The sequence below is a fragment of the Cystoisospora suis genome (genome assembly GCF_002600585.1).
Source record: "Cystoisospora suis strain Wien I chromosome Unknown contig_4866, whole genome shotgun sequence".
Classification (NCBI taxonomy): Eukaryota; Apicomplexa; class Conoidasida; order Eucoccidiorida; family Sarcocystidae; genus Cystoisospora; species Cystoisospora suis.
In genome coordinates this window covers 169-23375 of record NW_027157658.1, presented here as the reverse complement: position 1 = coordinate 23375, position 23207 = coordinate 169, and the positions used below count along the sequence as shown (strand labels likewise).

Genomic DNA, 23207 nt, shown 5'->3' with positions numbered 1-23207 from the left:
ATCCAAAAGAAAGAGAGGAACGAGAGAGATGAAGAGGACTTTCTTTTTCTTCTTTTATTTCCTGTGAATGACACGAAGAAGAAAAAAAACCAATTCGTTCTAATTCATAAAACTTCTCTCGACCCCGTGCTCTGCTGCCGCTGCTACTAGTACTACTGCTACTACTACTACCGCTGTTGAACTTCGATGATCCGTCCTTCCTTCCCTCCTCATCAGCTCATTCAACCATCTTCTCTTATTCTCCTCGCTTCACTCATGTCAGTTAGAGCAGGAGACATAGATACAACACTTTTTCTTCTCTTCTACTTCTCTCATTGTCCGTTGATTCTTTTTCTTTTGAGAAACTGAACGAGGAAACGAGCAGACTGAAGGAATCTCTCGTTCTCCCATTTCCTCTCTTCCGTGGAAGAAGAGAGAAGAGGCAGACATGGCTTCGATGAGCCGAGGAGGACGCCGGGCTTTCAGGTTTACTTCTTCTTGAGGTAGAACTTCCCGACTTCCTTCTTTGAGGAATAAGAATAGCGCAAGAATCTTCTTCTTCTCGTCGAAGTCATAACAGAGATAATGAAGAGGATAAACAGAAGGGAGAACGGAGGGTGATACAAAGGACTCCAGTGTGAGAAGAAGTGAACAAAGGTTTGAAGTTGAGGGAGAAGGGAAGTCTCGGGGAACCTTTCATTGAGAGGAAAGGGTAACGAACTGTTATGAAAGAGAGATCTGTTGGATTGGTGAGGGAGACATGGAAGAAAAAGAAGACACGAAGAAAAGAAGAAAGGAATGAAAGAACTAGAAAAAGGTTGATTTTTGAGAAGAAGAAGAAGCAGGTGATGTCAAGCCTTTTCTCACTTAGCATCCTCAACGCACTCCTTGTCACGGAGCTTAGGAAAACTCCTCAATCGTTGGGCCGTTCAGACTTTTCCGGATAAAAACAACAGACACACACGCATTTCAACACACATAGTTCATGTAGAGATGCTCATGGGCACGCATATGCGTGTATATACATGTCCCTCTCTCTATTCTTATGTATATGTGTATGCTTACGTAAATACCGCAGTATGTAGAGACTCGCCTGGGAGTGAATCAACGGAGGGAGTTAGAGCGTTCTTTACACCTCCTTGATACGGGTCACAAGCTTTTCCGCGCCGTTGATTCGCTTTGCTGGTGTGAAGAAATGACGACACTCCTAAGAGACAGGATGTTTGAGCCCATTGTATTTGTTTGTCGTTGTTTCCTAGGGTAATAGGGCATGCATTCTGGATGTAACACAATGGAGCTCACGGACGCCATTTGCTTTTTGTCTATTCGAGGAACAGAATAGAACGACGACCTAGGGAAGTAAGTGTGCAAGTGGGGTCTACATACGGGCACGTACGCGTGTACCAAATATATACATACATTAGAGACAGCTGATACTTGTATGTATATCTATCTATATATATATATACGCGTTCCATTTGCAACTAGCGTTGTTCTGCTCGATCCACTCATGAAGAGAGGAGGAAAAAAAGAAGTGAAGGAGAAGATGGGACGAATCCATAGAACTACTCCGGACGAGGCATTCTGCTAACTTCCTTGTGTACAGCTTTCTTCTATCCTTGACCTTGTATCATTAAATGGCTACGAGCCCCATGTTTCTTTGCTTCTCACTGGAACTAGACATCGAAACAGAAGCCTGTGTGGAGAGAATTACATGAACAGCGCAAAAAACATAAGCTACGAAATTCCATAGATCACTTCTTCCCCCTGTTCGTTTGGTTCATCTGCAGCTCCTGTCTTACCTCCATATCTTCATACATCCTTCTGTCTCGTGCCTTTCTCAATCCCGCATGCACGCTAACGCACTGAGTGCCTGACACCTCCAAGCTTCGTTAGAAAAGGCAGTGTTTTACTTGTCTCGCGTGTATGGCCTACTTCTATAGAGACGCAGATATCAATCTACAAAGCGAGAGATTTTGCATGTCTCTGCACATACAACTATGAATGCACTCTTTCTGTGCCCCGCTGTAACATCTTGACGCAGAAGTGTCTCTTTTGTAGCCGCAGAGAGAAAGAGAAAGAGGAAACAGATACCCGTGAGAGTTCCCCTAGAGGTCACTCCGCAGAAAGAAGTTTCAGTCCCTGTCTTCATTCTCGTCAGAGCCATGTGGGTCAGCTTGATGAAGGGAGAAGGAACTCAGTTCTCCCGTAAGTTACTTTTACAACAACAATGGACTTTCCTCTGTACCTACATAGCAGTTCTAGTGGTGAATTCTTTAATCTGTCTTTATCTAAGGTCTGGGTAGAAGAGGCGCGGAGATAGTGGAATTACACGCGTCATTTAGCGCTGCTTTGTGGTTACCGCGTGGCGCGCTGGTGGGAATACGTCCTCATGTGTAGAGCAGTGAGGACGGCAAGAAAAGACGCGCTTCTCCAGTGGCCTCATCGAGTCCACCTCTCTGCTTCCATGAGGTTAACATTTCTTTCAGTTTGAGTTCTCTACCGAGAAAATCAACCAACGCCTGACAGAGGAGAGATGGTAGACCTAATCTCGTCACATTTGGGCTTTCCTCACTCAGCCCAAGGGGTCCCTTCTATAGGAGCGAGACGCATATGGACAGACGTACAGCTGTACATAGAAAGACACAAAGCTGTAGATCGGATACCGCTGACGCATCCATTCAAGCCGCCACCCCCTTGAAGAGCTTGAGAGCCAGGTGAAGCGTTTCATGTCCTTCCAGTAGGACGCCGGTCTGCCCGCGTGCAACCTTGTCGCCTTCCGCCTTCGGTAGGCGGGGAATTGTTGAATGTCTTGTTAAAAGATAACCATTGCTATTTCTCATGTCTTTCGTCTCGGGACTGTTTCCGAGGACGGCCGAGGCGTCTCCGTGTGCCTCGGGGGGTGACCTTTTCTCTATCTCTACCACTCCTACGAAAGTTCGTAAGAAGAGTTCTGCTAATCTGAAAATCAGGCTCGTACTCTTTTCCTCACTTCTTCGTTTTTCTTTCTCTTTCCGAGGGCGCGCTCTTGCATGAGCGATGCTGAGTCAGTCCCAGGACGACCAGACAGTGTCAGTCACCGCCTGCGCCTCAATGGACACCGGTCATGAGACTCGCATCGGTCCAAGTGGCGAGGCCAAGACCTAGGCAAAAAGGTACTCTCAAAGTCCATGTTTCGCGAATGAACTGAGGAATACCTGTTTGCAGAACAAACTCGGCGGGTTGAGCAGCCCGCTGGCGTACCGAATAGCTGCTCAGCAAGGGAGACAAAGACGCACCAGCCTCCACTGGGTGAACAGACTTGTTGGAACCAGCTGGCTAGATTCATGCCTTTAAGAACCACTCAGTAACGATCACTTACTTTTCCGAGGTGTGGCGCAGCTTTCTTCCGTGTCTTAGGACGCCGGGTCGGCGTGGCCAGGTGTCAAGTGGGTGGCGGCAGCCGATGATATCCGTAGGAGTTCTCCCACAACATACAGTGAGATCTGTACATCACTTGGCGGTGCGTGGTAACATCTCTAGAATAACTCGCATCTTTCGCTGAAGTCCCTGCAACTTTCCGCAGTGTTTTGAGACTCCCCTCCACGACTCCCTGAAACATCTGCAGAAACCCCTCCCGCAGTGTCCAGTCACATCCTAAGAAGTTACTGCGCATTCTCCCGCGACACATGCGGCGTCGCTCCGCAACCAGCGGTGACACCTCTAGAACGCATTTCCGAACTACAGATGATTCCTCTAACAGTCACTGAGCAACTACCGATGAGAGCTCTAAAAATCACCTCGCCACAACCGGCTATACTTCTGAAAGTCATGATCGAAGACACCTCCAGGCACACTACCCAACCACATGCGGTACCTTCAGGAGTCAGGCCTCGTCCATTGTGATGAGTGTAAGAGTCCGCGCCTCGACATTTGTAGATGTCCCGCTGCAGCCAGCGGGATCTGCCTCGGAGTCACCCCGAAACCATCGGGAGATGTCCCCTCGCAACATTTGAGTGTATCTCTAACAGTCACCCCGCAACATTCGGAGACACCTTGAGGTGTCACCGCGCAACATCCGGAGATATGTCGAGGAGCCACCCCGGAATCTTCGAAGTGTCTCTACGACTCATCCCGCAACCAGGGCCAATAAACATGCCTCCCGGAATCACACCGCAGCTTTTGGTAGCATGCCTGGAAATCCCCCCACAACCTTTGGTGGCTTTTCTTTTGCCCAGACGCCACTCGGACTGCCGTCGTTTCTAGGGATCGCCACCCAACCCCCCGCAGCACCTCTACCAGCCAAGTCCGCGTTTTCAGTATTTAGTAACCTCAAACCCAACTGTGACATTTCTGAAAGTCTCTCCGCAACTTTTGTCGGTGACAACTCTAGTGGTCATTCACTCGCAACCCACCTTCCTCAGGACTGATTAGTCCCCTCATCTGCCACACTTGTGTGTTGTCATTTCGTTCTCGAGTCTTCTTTTCATTCCTCGCCTCAGTACGACGTCGGGGAAGAAAATGAAATGATAGCCGTCAGCCACTTGCGACACAGATACCCCTACGTACATATGTGCTATATCAGTACACGTATGACCTTCTACGCGCGGAACGGAAATACCATTCTGCGTCATTCTGGGTGCTTCCACTGTGGATTCTGTAAGGAAATGACTCCCTCCTGTATCTTGGCCGGTGACTTCTTGCATATGAAGGCACAACCAAGGAATGGGAAGTGGTTGCAAACATGAGAATACAAGACACTCTTCTCCTCTCGAGATTGCTTCAAGATGGGACTTTTTCTCCAAAGAACTTCCTACTAAGATCAAAGTCCCTAGGCGGTGACAAGGAATCAATCATAGGGAGCAAACCGACGAACCTGGTTGTTCCTTCTCAGGATACACCCTGTCCACCACCATTGCTAGTACGTCGTATACGAACGTCATCGCGATTCTTCAAGTTTTAGAACTCATCGCTATTCTTATGGCCCATGGTGGCACTAATCATGGTCCTCTTGCACTCTATCTGATGGTATGAGTACAATACTAATACCATTACTGTCCTTAAGAGAGATTGTGAAAAGGCTGCTACTGCGAGGCAGAGAAGTCTCCGAAGGCAACTTTCGCGGATGTGCGCGTGTGCACACGGCTCGCTTGTTGTCGAGAGGATACTCAGAAGCTATAGCAAAGGCTGGGTCTTCGAAGTAAACATTGTTTCAGATAGAAACTCGATTGATAACGTCGTCTTTCAGACTACATGAACTACGGAAAAAGAAGAAGAATGATTGAGACAACCTCGTCAAAAAAAGACATACTCTAACCTTCTCGGGACAAACAGAGAACAAAGAAAATCTCACATTTCTAGGACCTTTTCCCCATATGGCTGCCCGGGAGTGAGATCTCAAGCAGACGAAAGAAAGCAGCTAATCTGTTCTATACTTGTCGCAAGTGAAGCAACCTTCGCACAAAGGTAGGAAGCGAGTATGTACAGAGAATGAGTACCTAAAGAGAAGTAAAGTATGTATGTAGGGAAAGATCTAGAAGAAGAGAAAGAGATTCAGCAAGAAGACTACGACGGCAAAACGATGCGATAATCGCACAGATGGCTTTGTCGCAGGAATCTTAGAGATAAAAGGCATGCATGGATGTCTGTACGTACATACATACGCCACACGTCTCTTCATCTCTCTCTATACATATCTGTACATATATAAGATGAATACGATGGACGTGTTCTCCACCGAGTAGCTCTCTCTACTTGAGTATACACGACCAACTAGAGATCTTCAAATCCTATCTAAATCTCATGTCTGTATCTGAGTCTTGACCTCTACAATCTATAGAGAAGTGGCACGATGAAGAAGACCAATCAATGTGTCTGGGAAAGGCCTAACTGAGTAGTTAGGCCTTTCCCAGACACCACTAGGTAGAGCTTCATTAACAAGTGAGTAGAAAGGTGAAGATCGGGAAGAATGAGAGAAAGTGTATCTCAAATATCTGTATAGAGACAGAGCGAGAGAAAAAAAAGAGAAAGGATAAAAACTAGATGCCTAGAGAGAGAAGATGATCAAAGTTCTTTTTACATGGAAAGAGAGGAGCTGAGATATCTTCATTGACCTTATTATGCACGAAGCAAGTCCATAGAACAAAGTCTTCTCGAGTATTAACTTGCGGCGGATAACCCCGTAGAATAGGATAGAACTCTGTCCGGCATATGTTACAAGGGTAGATGGAAGAAAACGCGTAGATCCACGCAGCGGCTTCACATTTCTCTTGAAACGTCTGAAGAAAGGAAGAAGATGCAAGCAAGACAGGACAAGAATTTTCCTGAGACCAGGTGATAGAAAGAGAAAAGAAACACTTACAGACAGAGAGATCTGATGACATGTGAGGAGGCAAGGAAAGGAGAAGTAAAATATACATGAAGGTAGACATACACACGCACGCAGGGCGTAGGGGGAAGGAAGTTCAGAGAGGTGAAAGTGAGACAAATCCTGTCAGAACAAAGAAGGGCCGCATATACACTACATGTGATGTGGAGATAAGAGGTACCCAGGAGGAGATGAAGAAGTCGAGGGACTTCATGAAAGGCCTATACTCTTTTTCCCTCGCGTGGTCGACAAAACAGGGGAAGATACATGCGCATGCATTCTCGGGTACACTAGGGTTGTAAGGAGAATGGCTGTAATTATATGCGCCTGCTTTGGAGATGAGAAGGAAGGAGGCCTTACAGGATTTCGAGGATATCTAGCAGCCATAGAATGAAGAACCTTCCAGCTACTCCGTCCTATCTCTTCACGACTTGGGGGAAAAAGTCTTCTTTTCTTCATGACATCCACATCTCTCGAGTTCTCTACATCGTGTTCTTCTCTCCCAGACACGACAGCAGAGGCAGACGAAGACGATGAGGAGGAGGAGCAAGGACCGCAGGCAGACTTCGTCTTCGCATCTTCTCCTCCCTTCTTCATTGTGCCAGCTCCCCAGAGAAAGCGAGAGAGAAACAAGCGTTCAAAAAGAATTCAGGTCTTCTTATGCTTCTTCTCAGGGAGGATGCATCTTCATTCACTATACTGCGCCCCCTGTCTTGAAAAACTACATATGAATACAGCCTGTCTTGGCTCAGCGGGTGGATGTCTTACGGCAAATCTAAAGAGGAAGAGAGTAACAAGAGATAGAAGGAGAGCGAGACAGAAGAAGGAAGGAGAAATCAAGGTAGTTTTGACAGACATGAGAAGGAAGAGTCTGTATGGGAAAAAACTAAGGCGAGTGGCCGTGAAGATCGAATGCAATGAGAAGACGGAGAAGTAAAAGAGAAAAGGCAACGACGTCTTAAACAGAAGCAGAGAGAGAGTCCTACTCCCTCGAAGGGGCTACGTGTTACGCATTCTACTTCTGGAGTTCGCTCCGTCTACTTACTCATTTCCCGCTCCTTGTATCATCCCTACGCGTGCATGCATCAATGCACGGATGCATATATTAGCTGGCGTGTCACTTGGCATGCACCAGACATGGGAAACTTTTCCACAGGAGACTTCGATGCAAACGAGTCGGCAGTAATCTAATCTTCTCTACAATCGATTCAGCAGAAGTTTCTGTTTCGAAGCACTGCAGCAGAACGTCGTTGAAGTTCCTCTTTTTTCTTTTTGTCTCTTCACTCTTGTCGATTTCTTCGACGGTCTTCCCCGCGTTTCTGCTTCGCCAACTACTACTCAAGTGTGTCGTCGGTAACCGTTCCATTGTGCTATCGACAGGCTGATGAACGAGTAGCTTGCCTGCTCTTCATACAGTTCTAGTGTGGCGACACACGATAATTCGGCTGTCGAGACAGAGAGACGGACGACTAGGGAAAGCGACTGTCTTTGTCTGAATTGGATTTCAGCTTCTCCTCGAAATATGCATCTTGAGAGAGGCCAAGTGGCGAACTACACAGCTTGTTCAGAGTTGGATGCTTTGTCAAGCCTTGTTCTTATCAGGCCATATCAGGCTCTTTTTTTCATATAGACTCGTGGTAGATCTATGTTGAGACGTGCGCTGTCACCGCAGAAGAAAGACTAAAGGACGGGTAATAGTCGGACGGATGGCAGGTTTCTTTCCTCTAGATAAGGAAAGCACGACCAGAAGATGTACTGTTCATGAGGTGAAGAGAGAGATATATAGGTTATCTGGAAGGAGTGCTGCGAACCCGAGAGCTTGAGAGAAGAAGGAACGAGAAGCCAATCGCCCAACTCGGTTGCTGAACGCTTTGTTGTGTGTGACGTCCGTCTTCAGTGGTGTACGTACACCCGAATAACCTGCGTCCTGGTTTTCTGACGCATCATCTCTCGTGACGAAGAGACTTCTTGGGTCATTTTTTTCTCCGACTTTTGGTCCCGACGGTGACCCCACTTATTTTCTCCTCAGCACGAAGAAAGAAAAAAGTCTGCCTTCTCTTCACGTGGGCCGTCGATCTTTTTGCGGCATCCGTTTTTTCTCGGAACGAGGAAGGAAGAATTACTATCAGGGCTCAGCTCCTAAGTGTTTTGCTTACTTTCTCTTGGCAAGATCTAAGATAATCATGGCATCATTTGTCGCACATTCGGGCCGCTCCTGTCTTCTGGGGTGGCATGCCAGGTGTACGTACACTTTCAGAAAACACGTACTTGGATCGTTTTCCACGTCTTGTCCTCACATGGTCAGAGGCAACTCGTGTCGTCTAATGACGACAAGACGACTTCCTCCCGCTTCTCGCCTCTTACAGGTGAATCTCTCCTCTTTAGACAGATCAGTGCCACCTGAACAAACTTCCTCCTTTTCACTATTTCTCCGTGAAGGTCTTTTCTTCGAGCGTAGAAGTGTGTCTTCATACGGAAGTCCTCATTTCACTGCCCTGACAACCTGCAGAAGCTCGGGAAGAACTGAAGGGGGCGCAGTGAGGGGAAGAGGGCTGGCGTCCTCACCCCTTCTTGGAGTGTACGTACACCTCAGACATCATTCAACAGTTTCTGGGGGTAACAGGGCAACTTCAAGTGCGGCTGCAAAGGAGTCTTCTTCGACACCACCACCGTATGGAGGAATTCCTGCGAAACACATCAACCCTGAGGAGGTCGAACGGCTCGTTTCTACTCGAGCTGCTGCAGAAAGAAAATCGAATGTAAGGTGTCTCACATGCATTGTGTTCTATGCTCATACATGTAATAGTCATACCCCATATACATGTAGCCGTGAGGCCATACGTATATATGCTCATAGGATTTCATTCACGAATCTGTTTAGTGAATCATCGAGATTCCATAGGTTCTTCACCATTCTACTCAGTCGTGGACGATGCATGCGCGATATCTTCTACGTACAATATTTCATGACAAACGTTTGCTGGTAAATCATATATATATATATATGTATATGTGTAGGGGATGCATACGTAGGTGGGTGCGTGCGTATACCTGCTTAAGTACTATTGGCCTCCACATGTGCCCGTTGAGTACATATCTTTCTACTGGTGTGTCAGTCTTTCTCTCTGTCTAATCGCGTCGATGTCGGTATCAAAACACTCTCTTCATATATGCTCCTTCTTGACTTGTATATTCCGTACGCGTATACCTCTCAGTCTCTAGCCTTGTTTGCGTGTTTATGTGTGTACCGCTAGCTATAGCTACTTCCGGTCGACTCTCCACTCCTCACGTACATCGACTGCGGCAAAGGTGTATCTTACGGCGCTTGTGCAAAGTGACATAGATTTTTATATATTTATGTATATATATATACAGTTATACATACGGTGCATATATCCGTATGTGTCAGATAAGTAGATAGGATAGATGTAGAGCCAGATCTCCATAGATATATACCAGATGGACAAGTACACATCCAGGTAGATAGATAGATGGGTCGACGTGTATAGATATATATATACATATGTACACGTGGTGTGTGTTGGTGTGCCTCTTTTTTTCTTTTTGCAGCGTCTATTAGTTTTAACAGTTATTCTTTTAGGCGTGGGGGTGTATACGTATTACGGCATCCAGGATGTGTCCTCATCTCTTTACAGTCTCTACGAGCCCTGCACTTCTTTTCTCTTCTCATATTTCAATTCGATAGCTCTTCTGAATCCTGAAACAGCTCATCACTATGCCATAGAAATGGCTAAGAGAGGCTGGGTACCTGCTGATTATGACAGGTATCTTTCTCTTCTTCTTTTCCTTCGTCAATCTATATCGACGTGTGCATACCATAATGCATCTTTCTATAACAAGAGACAAAGAAGAGAGTTTCACATTTATTCTTTCCGCTCGCTGAGAGAAAAATGAAATCACATGACATGACGGGGGGGGGAAGGAGACCATCATGTTCCATGGTGTACATACACTTGCTCTTTTTTCTTTTCTCTTCTCACAACTACGCGTGCTTGCTTTAGTCTGAAGTGTCCTTACTGATTTTTCCTCACTTCACTGCTGCTAACATCATGGATAGAGAACGCCAAGGCGAGACATTCTGTCAGCTATCTTCGGTGAACTTCAGCTATCTGTATCTGTGTATCTAGTTCGAACTAGCTGGCTGTTTATCGCTATGTGACTGTTAACTATCGATGTGCATATCTCTCCCGTAGCTGTCTTTCTGTACGAAATGCAGCCTGTTTGTGTATCGACACACTAACCCCGGTGTCGTCATCTGTTGATATACATCTACTATGAGAAGTCCTTCTTAAGCAAGTCGAGACAAGGCAGCCATGCTGGCTTTTCCGATTCTTATTCTTAAGCGGAAGCGGACGTTTTACTCCGGCCATTTTTATCTCAAAAACAAGCTCATAGCCACGTTGCCAGAAGCTTTCCTGGTGAGGAGTCTTCTCTCGCGCTTTCTTCTCAAGAGTGTATGGCCTCACGTAGCATAGGGTTTAGGGCTTAGGATATAGAAGTCCTTCCACATAAAGACGTAGAATCTCATTTTCCGAGAGGTCATTGCAATCAGCCAGATACTAGAGAAGCTAGGACCTGTGTCTCTGCTCTTCAGTCTTTTCCCCCTGACACCTCTCTTCCTTCCTTTTGAACGGGGTCCAGAAAGGGAGAAAGAAAGAGAAGAAAGCTCGTGTTTCCTTTTTCTTTGTCCTGCTTTCTTTCTAAGAGAAGAGCAAGCGATGAATGTGGAGATCGGCGGTCTTCGATTTTTCAACCCGATAGGACTTGCCGCAGGATTCGATAAGCACGCAGAAGCTCCAGCTGCATTCCTCAAGTACGGACAAAACATCGACAGCCTTAATAGTACTTTCCCTGCGGTCTTATACTCGGGAAGATCAGCTCTGAGCTTTGTTCTTCTTTACTCTCTTTTTTGGTATTCGTTTCTATCTTCAGTTTCTCGTATTCATCAAGTCCACACCTTTTACGACATACTGAGGCTGCATTCTCTAGTGTTCTTCCTGTGTTATCAGCCCATTCTCTTGAACCAGATGAGGTGTATTCGTCAGGCATCTCGTTAAGTGTACGCAGATCTTCTTGTTCTCATTTAGCTGGTTTCATGTATGTATGTATGCATGTATGTGTATGCATTCATATGTATGGATGGATACATGTTCTGTGTATATGCCAATGAAATGAGAAGGAACGGATGCGCTGGATGGAGAGTGCCGTGGGGATGTTCAACGCTAGCTGCAGGTAGCGCGTACGTACATCGCTAGCCATAGATCTGCTTCTGCGTATAGAGAGGGAGGTCTTTCATGTTATATAGCGTAGCTTCTTTAGGCCCCGGCGTACGATCTCATAGGAGGTCACTCTAGGAGAAGAGAAGCAAAAGATGAAAGGCGCCGAGATGAAGAGACTTACACCGTTATTTTTCGTTAGCTGGCTTTAGCTGCCGTGTTCATGTAGAAGAGCAGTCGTAGAGACAGAATGGCTCTAGACAATCTCCTTCCGGTCTTCATAGGTACGTGGAACGCATCCCGCCTCTCTTAGATGAAGTTAAGCTTGCCTTACACCTGTAGCTTACAGCGGTATTGAGAAAAGGAATTAAGGACTTGTCTCTCTCAGGCTTCACAAGGAACGAGAGGATTCGTTTTCCCATGGATTCGTTACGACTGACTCAGCTACTCATCGTCTATTCCTGATAGAATAGACAAGGCGGATGAACAGAAGAAGGCGGAAAAGATGTTTGGACTCTCTCTCATTTGCCTGTCGTCTCTCTACCGATGTGTATGTGCGAAGTTCCAGCTTACATGCATCTTTACATAGACACTTGTAACCTCTGTATATGCGTTTAGTGCTTGCTTCTCTCTCTTCTTATAGATGTACATATGTGTGAACGTATGTTATTGTAAATATACATGTATATATATATGAATCCTCAGAGAAAGTAACGTTCATTGTTTCCTGCATGCATGTCTTTGTTTTCTCCTTTGATGTATGACACGAAAGAATGGGTTTCGGCTTCGTAGAGGTTGGATCCATCACGCCTGAGCCTCAACCAGGAAATCCTTCTCCACGTCTCTTTCGTCTTGTAGAAGATCGGGGTATCATTAATCGATTTGGTTTCAACAGGTACGATGTTTTCTCTTCTCTTCTCTTCTCGCCTAGTCCGGCCAATTGCATGCAATCAATTCAAGTACACAAGACACCTGCCTGTGTCACTCCTTCTATAGAGATAAAGAGAGAGAAAGTGGGTATCTCCCTCTCTGTATCCCTTGCTATCTATGCGTGTCTATCTGTGCAAAAGATCGCAACTGAGGGAACTGCGTATCTACTTTTCTTATTGAAGTCCAACTGATACAGCAGAGAATACGTTTCTCTTCGTTAGAGATAAGACGTAGAGGCGGAGAGAAGATAGACAGAACGAAAAGCGATGGAGAGAATTCAATTCGGATGATAGTGCTCAGATTCTCATTGGTGATTTAAATCTTATCGGAGTGAGTCATAAGTACGTAGACAAACTGATCAGACTGTAGGAGTGAGAATCTGTATAGGATGATCTATGTATATGTATATTAGGTTCTTGAAAGTGAAAGAGCAAGTATCTATAGACAACATAGTACCAGAACAAGGGATAGAGTACAGGCCCACGCTTCTACAGACTGCCTGGCGGGGAAGACAGAAACCATCATAGATATGAGTAGTGTATACACAATCTGGAGATGTGGAGATCATGACTAAAGCGAGAAAGAAGGAAGGATTCTTTCTGGAGTCTTTCTGGTAAGGAGGCGTAGATCAACAAGAGAACGACTCCTATCTTCATTCCCTAATTGAATTCCTTTAACGGACGACTTCCTTCCTTTTCTTTCACTTCCTTTCTTCTTCAGTAAGGGGGCTGATCATGCTCAGAAGAGACTTGAAGAGTTTGCGGCAAACCGATGGAAAGATCCTATTGTCTCCAACGGAGTTCTTGGAGTTAACCTCGGTAAGAACACACAAGGTAGACTTGAACCGATCCAACACATACACCTATCTAATACACGTATAATAGTATCTCTCTTCAAAGAAGAGTCTTTGTAAAGACTCTTCTTACAAGGTACACCTTCTCTCGGTGGGACAGGGGAGAGTAAGATGACCTAAAACAAGAGACGGTCGTATCTTTTCCCGTGCTTGACCCTCTTCATCTCCGTCATCTGACTCCGATTGTTCTCTCTCTCAGGGAAGAATAAGACGTCTGAAGATGCTGTGGGGGATGCGAAAGTAGGCGTGAGAAAACTAGCAAGATACGCGGACTATCTTGTTATCAATCTGTCTTCTCCAAATACTCCCGGTCTACGTTCACTTCAGCAGAAGTCTCATTTAACTGCCATTATTGATGGTGTCCATGAAGAACTGAACGAGCTTGATAAACATGCTCATCGACAAGGCGAGGAAAGAAGAGAAGGAACTTCATCTAGCTCCTCATCGAATCCTTCTTCTCTCTCCATACCCCCTTCTTCGCCCTTCTATTTGAATCAAACAGGAAAACGACCACTTCTCTTTGTTAAAATTGCAGTAAGGGAAAAGAAAGTACTATGTATCTCTTCCGCCGATTCTCAGCTGCTGCTTCTTCGGCAGCAAAAACAAAGTCATCTGGGTGCATCCACAGATTCACCTGCACATGTAAAGAGCTCTAGTGTAAGTGTAGGTATACCCAAGAGGAGATCATTGAATACGTAGGAGATTTCGTAGAAAGACTGTGTCTCTACAGGTGCATCTCACAGATCTCTCCCCCGTGTATGTACATCTAGAGGGAGAAAGAGAGGCGGACCTGGTCAGCTTTGCGATCCGTGTCAACTCCGTAAAGATGTGTGATCTACAAATGTAAAGGTCAGCTGGTACACTCCTCTCACCGTGCACGATAAGAACCGACAAAAGAGACCTGACTGTTCTGCTCACAAATGTGTGTCGGAAACAGACGCATTTCTTCAGTATGTTCATTCTCCTTTTCCTTTCAATAGACTCTGTGAATAGGGAAAGACAAAGGAGCGCTCCAGTCGATCTGCGAGTATTACACTTCGTGCGTAATGGAGCCTATATCAGCATGGTAGAGAACCTGAGAGCGGCGTGTTGGTATTGCACTCTCCGAGGTTCTCTTTTCACTGTCTTCTTTGCTATGTGTATGTATGTGTATGGACATTTCAGCCTGATCTCTCTATGGAGGAGAAACAAAGTATTGCTGAAGTAGTAAGAACGCTTCTCTCTTGTATGCCTTATGCTATCTTGTTCCTAACCCACACCATATATTTATCTTTCAAAGTCATGCCAATCAAACGCATGCAGGCCTCTTACGTCTCGTTCAGTTATCGAGTATATACAGACACGTACTAAGTCACTCTCTGTGCGTCAGCCTACCTTTTCTCCACACCGAGTACACCTCGGTACACATGGATATACGTATACACAACGATAGAGCATCAGGAAGATCCTATGTCATGCATGGGCTACCTTATATCCCAGTCTCGCTGCTTGTTGTTGACATGCGATATACGCTCGAGTTCTCTCGATTCTGAGGCTGAGAGAATGACAGATGCACTGAGGGCTATCTGTCACCTCATATATAAGCCGAGGGCTAGTCATAGAACCTCCATGTAGATAAGGAGGCACAATTCGGTTCCATGAACTTGCTCGTAAGACAGGAAAGACGAGCTTCTTTTCGGCTGGTAAGAAGGCCGTTTTTTTTCTTACCTTAAAGCCCCTGGCCAAGTCGTCTTCGGCACATCTGCAAGTGTAGCTTTTTCCTAACAGTTGGCCTCATAGACGCATAAGAGAAAGACTGCGTGCAGCTGATCAGTTGCCGGGAAGATGCAGAAGAGAGAAGCGTGAGAGCAGCAAGACGAAAGCTGAGGAAGACAATTCGAGCTCTTCGATTCTTGTTTCTAACAGGCACTAGAGAAAAAGATCGGGGGCCTGATTGTCACGAACACAACGGTAAGAAGACAAGAGAAACGACACTTCCTTATTTCAGTTCTTAATTTCACTCGCAGTTTTAGAAAGACATCGCAAAAAAGGCAAACGGGAGATCGTCAAGAGACGGATGCGGAGGCTGCATGCACTATTCACATTGCCAGCCATGAGGTACTGTAGACACGAGCGGTACGTGAAAATTTCTTCTCGTCTCCGTAGATCTCTGTGTCACTGCTTTGCTGAACAAGTCACAAAGAGACAATTCATGGCTGAAACTACTACTCAGATAGATAGATAGATAAAGAATAGTGAGAGTCTCTCGGTATACCCTTCCACGTATAGGGAGTTACCCAAGTGCATACGTGCCCACATGTTCAAGGTGGTCTCCTTAGAGGATCTACCTAGTCTTCCTTTTTCTCATATCTTTGTTTCTCAGATACAAAGGCCAGAGAGTTTGCGAAGCTGTCATAAGACAGAGACAGGAGGACTGAGCGGTCGGCCGTTACGAGAACTCTCAACCGCATGCGTTGCAGATATGTATGCACTTACAGGAGGAAAGGTCCCTATCATTGCCGTAAGAAACACAACGGACTGTACTTCTCGATTGGAGAGACGAGAAGGCTTCGCTTCTTTCATTTGCTTTCTCTGCCGGCCGTGGCGGCTTTACTTACTATTGTAGATTTTGATATGTCCGCGTAGGAGACGTGGTATCTAGCTCAGGTGTACGTACACCACACACGTGTCACTCACTGTAGGGCTTTGTGTCTGGTCTTTTTTTCTTTTTGCGTTTGCGCGTTGTTCTTACTAATCCATTCGTTAGAATTACTGATTGTCACTATTCGCAGAAACTTCCTTTCAGTCGTTCTTGCTAAGTTTCGAATTCTACAGTTCCTGTGCTCTTCTTAAGGACGGCCAAGTAGACCGAGTGACGGGAGGTGGGTTAGTTTGGCGACTGTGGCATATAAAGACCAGCGACATTTTCAGGTGCACATACACCTGACGACCTTGCGTATGGACTCTTGGTACAGAAGTCAGATTCTCCGTTTCTCTGTGTATCCTCTTCATTCTGTGTGAAGTCACTGGCCTTACTATCCTGGTAGGAGAACCCGTCCCTTTCAGTTTCTTTTTTACTCTGCTGGTCAAGGTCGAAGTGTACGAAAATTTGCTCTAGTCGAGAATCTGCTTGAATCCTAGGGACGATGACCAGGCATGGTCACGGCCCGCCTCCTCATTGACCCTTGTCCATATACCTACTGTTTCTACTCGCGGTCTGAGAAGATTGTGCTTATCTTCAGTGAGAAACTCTCTTCAGCAGTCATGTGTAGTTATCAACCATTCATATCGTACATTTCGGGTTTCTTGTTTCTTCCGTTTCTGGCGATGAAAAACAGTCAGGAGGCGTCGAGTCGGGAGCAGATGCGCTTGCGAAAATCGAAGCTGGAGCGTCCCTTGTTGAAATTTACACGTCTATGGTTAGTTACGTGTGACGCCCCTTTCTCATGACTCTGCACTAGCAACTCATAGGACTGTCCTAGTCATCTTCGGCTTCTACGTGGGAGAATCGATGCTCAGCTGTCAGTGTTTTCCCTTGGTTGTAGAGTTCTCCCAGGTATTTATCGCTTTCGACGAAGAAGTCTGCTAGTGAGGGTGGCACAGTATATCAAGCAGAGCTAGCTGTCCAGTCTGTTACCCTCATCTTCCTGACGGAAGATATGTATTCATACATCTCCTTGTACACATAAGGTGCTTGGGAGTCTAATCAAAGGATGTCGCCGCTCAGATACCTACCGAATAGACATAGGCACGAAACGAGTTGCGATAAGAGTTTCTTTTTTTCTTCACTTTAGACGGGGCGTTCTTAATAAGCAGATTTGTTTACTCCTTAGTGCGGACCGACAGCTCCCCGGTGACATTGCTTGGCTGGTTGTATAGCCGCCGTGGGCTGTGTGGCCAAGACGAGTATTGCTTGTTCTTTCTTCTCGGATCCATATTAGTGTACCTACGTTCTCTGGAGAAGTTTTCATGTGGACAGGTGTCAAGTCGGCAGCTATGATGTTGATAGCGACTCCTCGTATCTCAGCTGTCATCTATGGTGCGAAATCCTTGTGTATTATATATGAGCTCTTCGACGACTTACACTGTTCTTATTGAGCTCCATCAGAAGACTCTAGCACCTACACTGTGCGTGTAATTCTTTCAACGAGGTATGAACCCCTTTATGCTCTGCTACTGTGTATGTGGATCACCCTCGTATGCCCAGTATACACAGATAGCTACTCACGTGTCTCCCGCTGTTGACCTGGAGGTACGTGTTCTCTCTATGTCAGCATACTATGTACTTCGACTAATATAGGCTTGTCTGTCACTGTATATGTATTGGAGTGACTTTTACATAACGGGTCGAGTGAATCAACTTTGCGGCGTAAGTGCATGACAGAGCTACCTGTCCGGCTAGATCTGGTACATCGTGTCCTAAGTTCGTATATGGGACAGCTTTGTTCTTCCTGTCTTAGATCTACAAGGGCCCGCAAGTTGTTCGAAACATCAAGAATGAGCTTTATTCTCTACTCAACTCGAAGGGTAAGTAACGCATATCAAGGAAATACTTGATTGCACTGCCCCTACAGAGCATGTTTTCCCAGATATATGAACGTGTATCTGTACCTGCTGATGTATGAGATATGTCTTATGAATGGATGCGGGTATGTATAACGTATGGATGAACGTTCGGTGATGGATTTATGAATACATATACAAATATATATGTATGTTCTGCATGCGTCTGTGGAAGCAGTGATGACTGATGAAAGACAACACAAGCACGCAACACTCTTTCTTCGGTGTGTGTCATTGGTCTTGCTCGATAGTGTGTACCAGATACTGTAGAAATTCGTAGAGGGTTTTCCACTCGACCACCTGTCAGGCCAGATGATGAATGGGCCCTTTGATTTCCCAGGCAGTGTCTCTCCCCGTTCACATCCTCAAATAAATATTCAAGTGTCTACAGCCACTGGTAGCATACATATGCAGTACTGCATTCAGGCGAGATGTACTTCGGTGCATATGACGCATCGATATCTGTTGTATAGCAAGGACGGATACATTTTCGATTCTTAGGAAAGAAGAAAGCTTTACATTCGTTCTGCATGTCTTTCAGTTCTCCGTTTCTCTCATGTGTGTGCAGGGTATCCGAGTGTCGCCGCAGCTGTCGGTCAGAAGCACCGCGGCCAAGACAAGAAAGTCAAGAAAGTTCTTCCTCCACGATTCGACTGATCAGATGTGGCCACGCGTGTTTCTTTCCGGCCTCATCCTGCCTATTCTGGCTTCTGAAAGAAGGATTCTTCCCTCTCTCAGAGAACTCGCGGGTGGTAGTCTATTGAAGTGCGAAGCACGAAACAGATGATGTGTCCATATAAGCAGGAGTAAACAGTGTGTGATTCTGATTATTGTCATGGGATCCGTGGCACACTTGGACCATGGAAATCGGCGCCTGACTATGAAAGAACTGGAGACGCGCTAGAAACGTTTTTGTGGTGAGTCTCACACTATAGATTTCAGGGAGTGGGGCACGAGGTTCAGGGAGAGCGCCACCAGAAGAAAACAACCGAAGCAAGGATGGGCCTTATCACGAAGGCTACAGAACGATCTTGAATACGTCGACGGACTAGCTATTATGACTTGCAAGCGAAAAGAAAGAAGAGGACTGAGGAGCAAGATACTTCGGCCTTGGTTGCTACTGCGGAGGCGCTGCACTACTTCGCTCCACTGTCGCTAACACCGTCCAGCCAGTTGAAGTGTAGGTAAGAAGACTGAGCATTCCTATACCTCTTTGCATGTGTCTCTACACATGATGTATAGGAAGAGGGAGGGCGAATATAGCCATAGAGCTTGAAAGGCTTCAGGCCTCACGAAAAGCAGTCGACCTGCAGAAGCTGAGCGGTCCTCTTCGTCAGGTGAAGAAAGCTCCAGCAAAGCTTCTCGTAGGGAGGGAGTAGTGAGCCACGCTTGCCTGCGTTTATAAGTTACTGGCGTTGCCGTACTGTACTCTGCCAAAATATTCTCTAGGCACTCTCAAACATAACCTCGTCAGATCTGCTTCTCACATATTAGTTTCCTGAGAACAGAAGCCAAAGCTAGCGGAGGCCGCCAACGAAACCCGAGAGGTCTCTGTTCCGCGGCGTGCTGCGTTGCTAAGAGCTTCCAGTCCTCCTGACCACGGAGTGCATTCTCGTTTGTCTTCTTTGGATTTTTGCCGCATCTCATTTATTTCGGAAAAAAGACGAAGGGCTTCGAGGCCCAGGTTTCCTCGGCTGAGATGGCCTTGAACCGCCAAAACCGGTCCTTTTTTCAAGAACCTCGGAAAAAACCGATCCGCCTAGCTCAGACCTTGCCAGCAACGAGAGTCACAATTTGAAAGTCGGGAACTAATGATAATTGTAGGCCGGTGTATCCTGGTTGATTGTTAGCCTATCGGGGTATGATTCTCCGTAGGTAGAGGTGCCAGAATGAAAAGTACCGACATTGTTTTTTTGAAGGACACTGTCATGGCATCTGTATTCATGCATTGGCTGATGCTTGCACTCTCTCCTGTATTAAGCTCGAAAAAAGTTCACTGACTGTGTCCCGTTTGAGATGTTCACCTGCATATACATACGTACGGCCACGTCTGTATGCATGACTGTATTAGATCTTTTCTCTCACGACTCCACCGCTCAATATGGACTGTAACCGACGTAATGATAGCCTTCGCCTTACAAACTTGTTCCTATCATAGATGTAAAAAGCCCGTGATTTATTACTCACCACGGTATCTAAAACACCACCTTCCGTCTCCACGGAAGAAAGACAAGAGAGCATTCTCTTTCTGCGTCTTCTCGTGCACATGATCATATAGGTGACATCGGAAAACAACGAAATCAAAAATGATTCAAATCCGAATAGGGGTAGACGACTCGCAGTAAGTTTGACTCCTGACTTGGAAACAAAAACAGTCCTGAATCTCGATCGACCTGGGCGGATCGATACACACAGATTCATCAACCTGCATTCACGAGCGCCTACGGTTCACGCGGCAACATTCAGGGACGAGATGTAAGGGTAAGGTCCCACAACATTCGCAAGAGTGAGCCGTTTTACATATACAATCAGCCTCACCTAGGAGGCCCTCCGGAAGGGAACTCCTGATATAAAAAGGAGACTGAGCGCCGTGGGCTCCCGCACCCCCCNNTTAGTAATCAACTACCGTTCTGGATTACGCTATGCGGTCTACACTACACTGTGCCAACTCGTGTGTTTAGTCCGGACACGCGCTTATAGGTCGTACACCTTCCATCGCATTCCAACACCACTGCTTTCGCCTCGAAGAGGCCATTCGTAAGAGAAAGAACTCGGGGAGGCGGCAGAGGGGCGCGGTAGCCAGGAGTCAAAAAGGTGACAGCTGCTCTTATACTGTCAACGGACGTCTCAGTGCAACTGAACCGTGTCACTGCCCTCGCGTGCTTTTGTAGGACAGCGGTCAAGCCCCGTAATGATCACCGGCAGAGACCCCCGCCCAGGGCCCCACTCTCGGCCCGAGAGCATCGAGCAAATGGAGTGTAGTGTGGGATCACGCTCTTAATGTGGAAGATTTGAGAAACCTCTTGAAGCTGTAGATCCACAGCAGATCTTCTGCCGCACCATGCTGTAACCGCAACAGTACCGATGCTGTAACTGCTCTGCCGCAAGTGGTCCGCGCGATGCTGAACAGCATTGAGGTGTAACCACCACCGAGTCCGCCTAGAGTACGTGCAGCCTTGTTTCCACGGCACCTGCTATCCTCCACGTGGTCGCCCCGTCAACCCGCGAAAGACCAGCAGCCTTCCGGGCTTTCCCCGGGCCTTTCACTCTTTGCGGAGCTCAAAGGATATCTCTTGAATCTCCATTCCATGGAGAGCTCGATCTTCTCCGCGGACCTGCCTTCCCGCGCCGCTTCAATACCCAAGATACAATCAAGACGGCGGATACGGTAAGATTTATGGCAGTACCCAACCCACCAAGAATGTATCCGTCTGCTACTAGAGACCTGTCGGAGACCACCGGAGCAGCGAGGACCAACACTATGCCTGCCAGGACCAGCACAACTGCGACAAGGTAGAATACCTTTACGAGAAAGTCGACGTCCAACCTCTCATCCGTTTCCTCTGCTGTCCGAGGTGCAGGTTTGGGCACTTCCGGTTCCTCAGATATAACATTAATCCAACTCTCGGGACAAACTGCGGGGGATGAGAAAGCACCTGGTGTAGGGTAGCGTGAAGTCGAGGGGTTTTCGGCCGACGGGCTTTGATGCCCCTCGTCGTCCAGTGAGCCAAGTAAAGGCACGTCATCGTCGCTCTCGCCCCACGCAAGCATGCGCGATGTGACACCAGACGAATATCCGCGGGGTTGAGTTACCTTGCTCACCGCCAATGCCTTGAAACATGTAAGCAACCGCAGTGTCACTAAGGAGACCAGAAGAAGACCTAGAGCCGCTACGCCGAGGAGACTAGTGGGCACTCCAAGCCGAGTGCTCGACTGGCGGCGTCCTAGGGTAACCCGGCTTCTTGCCTTACTCCTTGCCACTCTGTACTCTGAGGAGGGCCTTCGTTCCAGAAGCTCGTTCTCCTGTTCGACTGCGCGGGTAGTGTCGCTCGACGTGTGAAAGTGAGGGCCCATTCCATTCCATTCTCCGGCACCACTTTGGGTGTCATTTTGTGGGTAACCCATTGTTACCCCTAAAAACCCGAAAAACCACATACAGTTGGAAAACTGGACGCTTCATAAAACAATGTGGTCCATCACATGGAAAGGGAGGCAGCGTACTGAATTGAAGTGTGAGGCGCCGAGCAGCGGGAAGTGACTTCTATAACAAGGAATTCAGGAATATCGACGTTGACAACATTTCTTTTGTCTGGAATTACACCCCAGCAGGGTACCAGGGATCCTTCTCGAAAAAACCCAGGTACCATCGGAACATACGGTCTGGATCCCCTCCGGCATGTCCGTCGATGCCTTTGCGGCCGGCTTCCTCGCTGTTCGTATCATGGTGGTTGCGGCGACTGCAGTCTCCCCCTCCTCTGCTCCACCCCTTTTTCTGGTGGCTGCAGCTTCCTGGATAAACATCTCTAGTTGCGTTCCAACTTAGGAGGCCAGTCCCTGATGCGGAAACGGCACGCAGTTTCTTCTCTTTGCGTGATGGCAAGGTCAACGGTGTCTTCATTGTCTCCCATAAAGTCAAGCACTCACGCCATGAAATCATGTGGCGCCCAGTAGAGGGTCTTCGGTGATTGTGGTGATACAGTACTCGTAGGGTGCGTACGTGAGTTGCTTTGAGAGTTTGATACGGGAAGTCTTGTGCCGTGCTGTCGTTGAACGAAGAGTGTCCTGCGGACGCAAACTTGGCTCCTTACCACATTTGCGTGGCCAAATAGCTAGGTTTGAGGTAGCGAAAAACCCTCGACTGGACGCCACATGATTTCATGGCGTGAGTGCTTGACTTTATGGGAGACAATAAAGACATTGCTGACCTTCCCACCACGCAAAGAGAAAAAACAGCGTGCCGTTTGTGCATTACTGGACACAAAATGTGCAATCCCTGCGTCGCTGTTGTTCCTGGTATTGCTTCCACTCGACTGGAGAATAATCTGTGGTACGGGTCAAGTCTCTCTCTTCCCCGTACGGTCACACTACAGTACGGGCCTCCGGTTCTTTCAAAATCAGCAGTTTTCGACGGCGAGACGAGGAGTAGCGCCTGTGCTTGTGTTTTCGTTGTTGGCCAGCAGGACCACTTGATGGTGTGACAAACAATGTGCGGTCTCAGAATAGCGAGAGAAGAATTCTGTCTTGTTTTTGTACTTCTCGCTCTAACGTTCACTTTTCACTTCGAAGAGTTTCGATGGTGCAGTGCTCACTCGGCTAATAG

At 46.9% G+C, this 23207-nt stretch overlaps 4 protein-coding genes across 4 annotated transcripts; 2 read left to right on the top strand and 2 right to left on the bottom strand.

Annotated features, from left to right (window-relative positions):
* Positions 1 to 42: 42 nt before the first annotated feature.
* Positions 43 to 2996, top strand: CSUI_008594 (uncharacterized protein). The gene is made up of 2 exons (XM_068068722.1): positions 43 to 728; positions 1239 to 2996. The coding sequence occupies exon 2, from the start codon at positions 1421 to 1423 to the stop codon at positions 1568 to 1570; it is 150 nt and encodes a 49-aa protein (XP_067919304.1). The 5' UTR covers positions 43 to 728; positions 1239 to 1420; the 3' UTR covers positions 1571 to 2996.
* A 2235-nt stretch (positions 2997 to 5231) lies between these two features.
* On the bottom strand, positions 5232 to 7336 carry CSUI_008593 (erv1 alr family protein). The gene is made up of 2 exons (XM_068068721.1): positions 6686 to 7336; positions 5232 to 6236 (listed from the first exon to the last, which is right to left on the bottom strand). Exons 1-2 carry the CDS (start codon positions 6920 to 6922, stop codon positions 5997 to 5999), a joined length of 477 nt encoding a protein of 158 aa, XP_067919303.1. The 5' UTR covers positions 6923 to 7336; the 3' UTR covers positions 5232 to 5996.
* A 136-nt stretch (positions 7337 to 7472) lies between these two features.
* On the top strand, positions 7473 to 18700 carry CSUI_008592 (dihydroorotate dehydrogenase). The gene is made up of 12 exons (XM_068068720.1): positions 7473 to 9084; positions 9896 to 10110; positions 11052 to 11159; positions 12335 to 12457; positions 13213 to 13310; positions 13545 to 13879; positions 14510 to 14551; positions 15251 to 15295; positions 15708 to 15845; positions 16663 to 16743; positions 17785 to 17851; positions 18456 to 18700. Exons 1-12 carry the CDS (start codon positions 8509 to 8511, stop codon positions 18542 to 18544), a joined length of 1917 nt encoding a protein of 638 aa, XP_067919302.1. The 5' UTR covers positions 7473 to 8508; the 3' UTR covers positions 18545 to 18700.
* Positions 18701 to 19978: 1278 nt separating this feature from the next.
* CSUI_008591 (uncharacterized protein) lies at positions 19979 to 22507 on the bottom strand. The gene has a single exon (XM_068068719.1). It carries the CDS (start codon positions 22040 to 22042, stop codon positions 21167 to 21169), a length of 876 nt encoding a protein of 291 aa, XP_067919301.1. The 5' UTR covers positions 22043 to 22507; the 3' UTR covers positions 19979 to 21166.
* Between the last annotated feature and the right edge of the window lie 700 nt (positions 22508 to 23207).

Excerpts from the sequence above, each read along its gene's own strand:
- CSUI_008593 (XM_068068721.1), bottom strand. The coding sequence starts at position 6,922 with ATGAAGAAGGGAGGAGAAGATGCGAAGACGAAGTCTGCCTGCGGTCCT. Across the intron at positions 6,237-6,685 it reads CTAGATATCCTCGAAATCCT|ACGTTTCAAGAGAAATGTGA; the intron begins GTAAGGCCTCCT and ends TCCTTTCTTCAG.
- CSUI_008592 (XM_068068720.1), top strand. The coding sequence starts at position 8,509 with ATGGCATCATTTGTCGCACATTCGGGCCGCTCCTGTCTTCTGGGGTGG. Across the intron at positions 9,085-9,895 it reads CTGCAGAAAGAAAATCGAAT|CGTCTATTAGTTTTAACAGT; the intron begins GTAAGGTGTCTC and ends TTCTTTTTGCAG. Across the intron at positions 10,111-11,051 it reads GTACCTGCTGATTATGACAG|AGAAGAGCAAGCGATGAATG; the intron begins GTATCTTTCTCT and ends TTTCTTTCTAAG.
- CSUI_008591 (XM_068068719.1), bottom strand. The coding sequence starts at position 22,042 with ATGTGGTTTTTCGGGTTTTTAGGGGTAACAATGGGTTACCCACAAAAT.
- CSUI_008594 (XM_068068722.1), top strand. The coding sequence starts at position 1,421 with ATGTATATCTATCTATATATATATATACGCGTTCCATTTGCAACTAGC.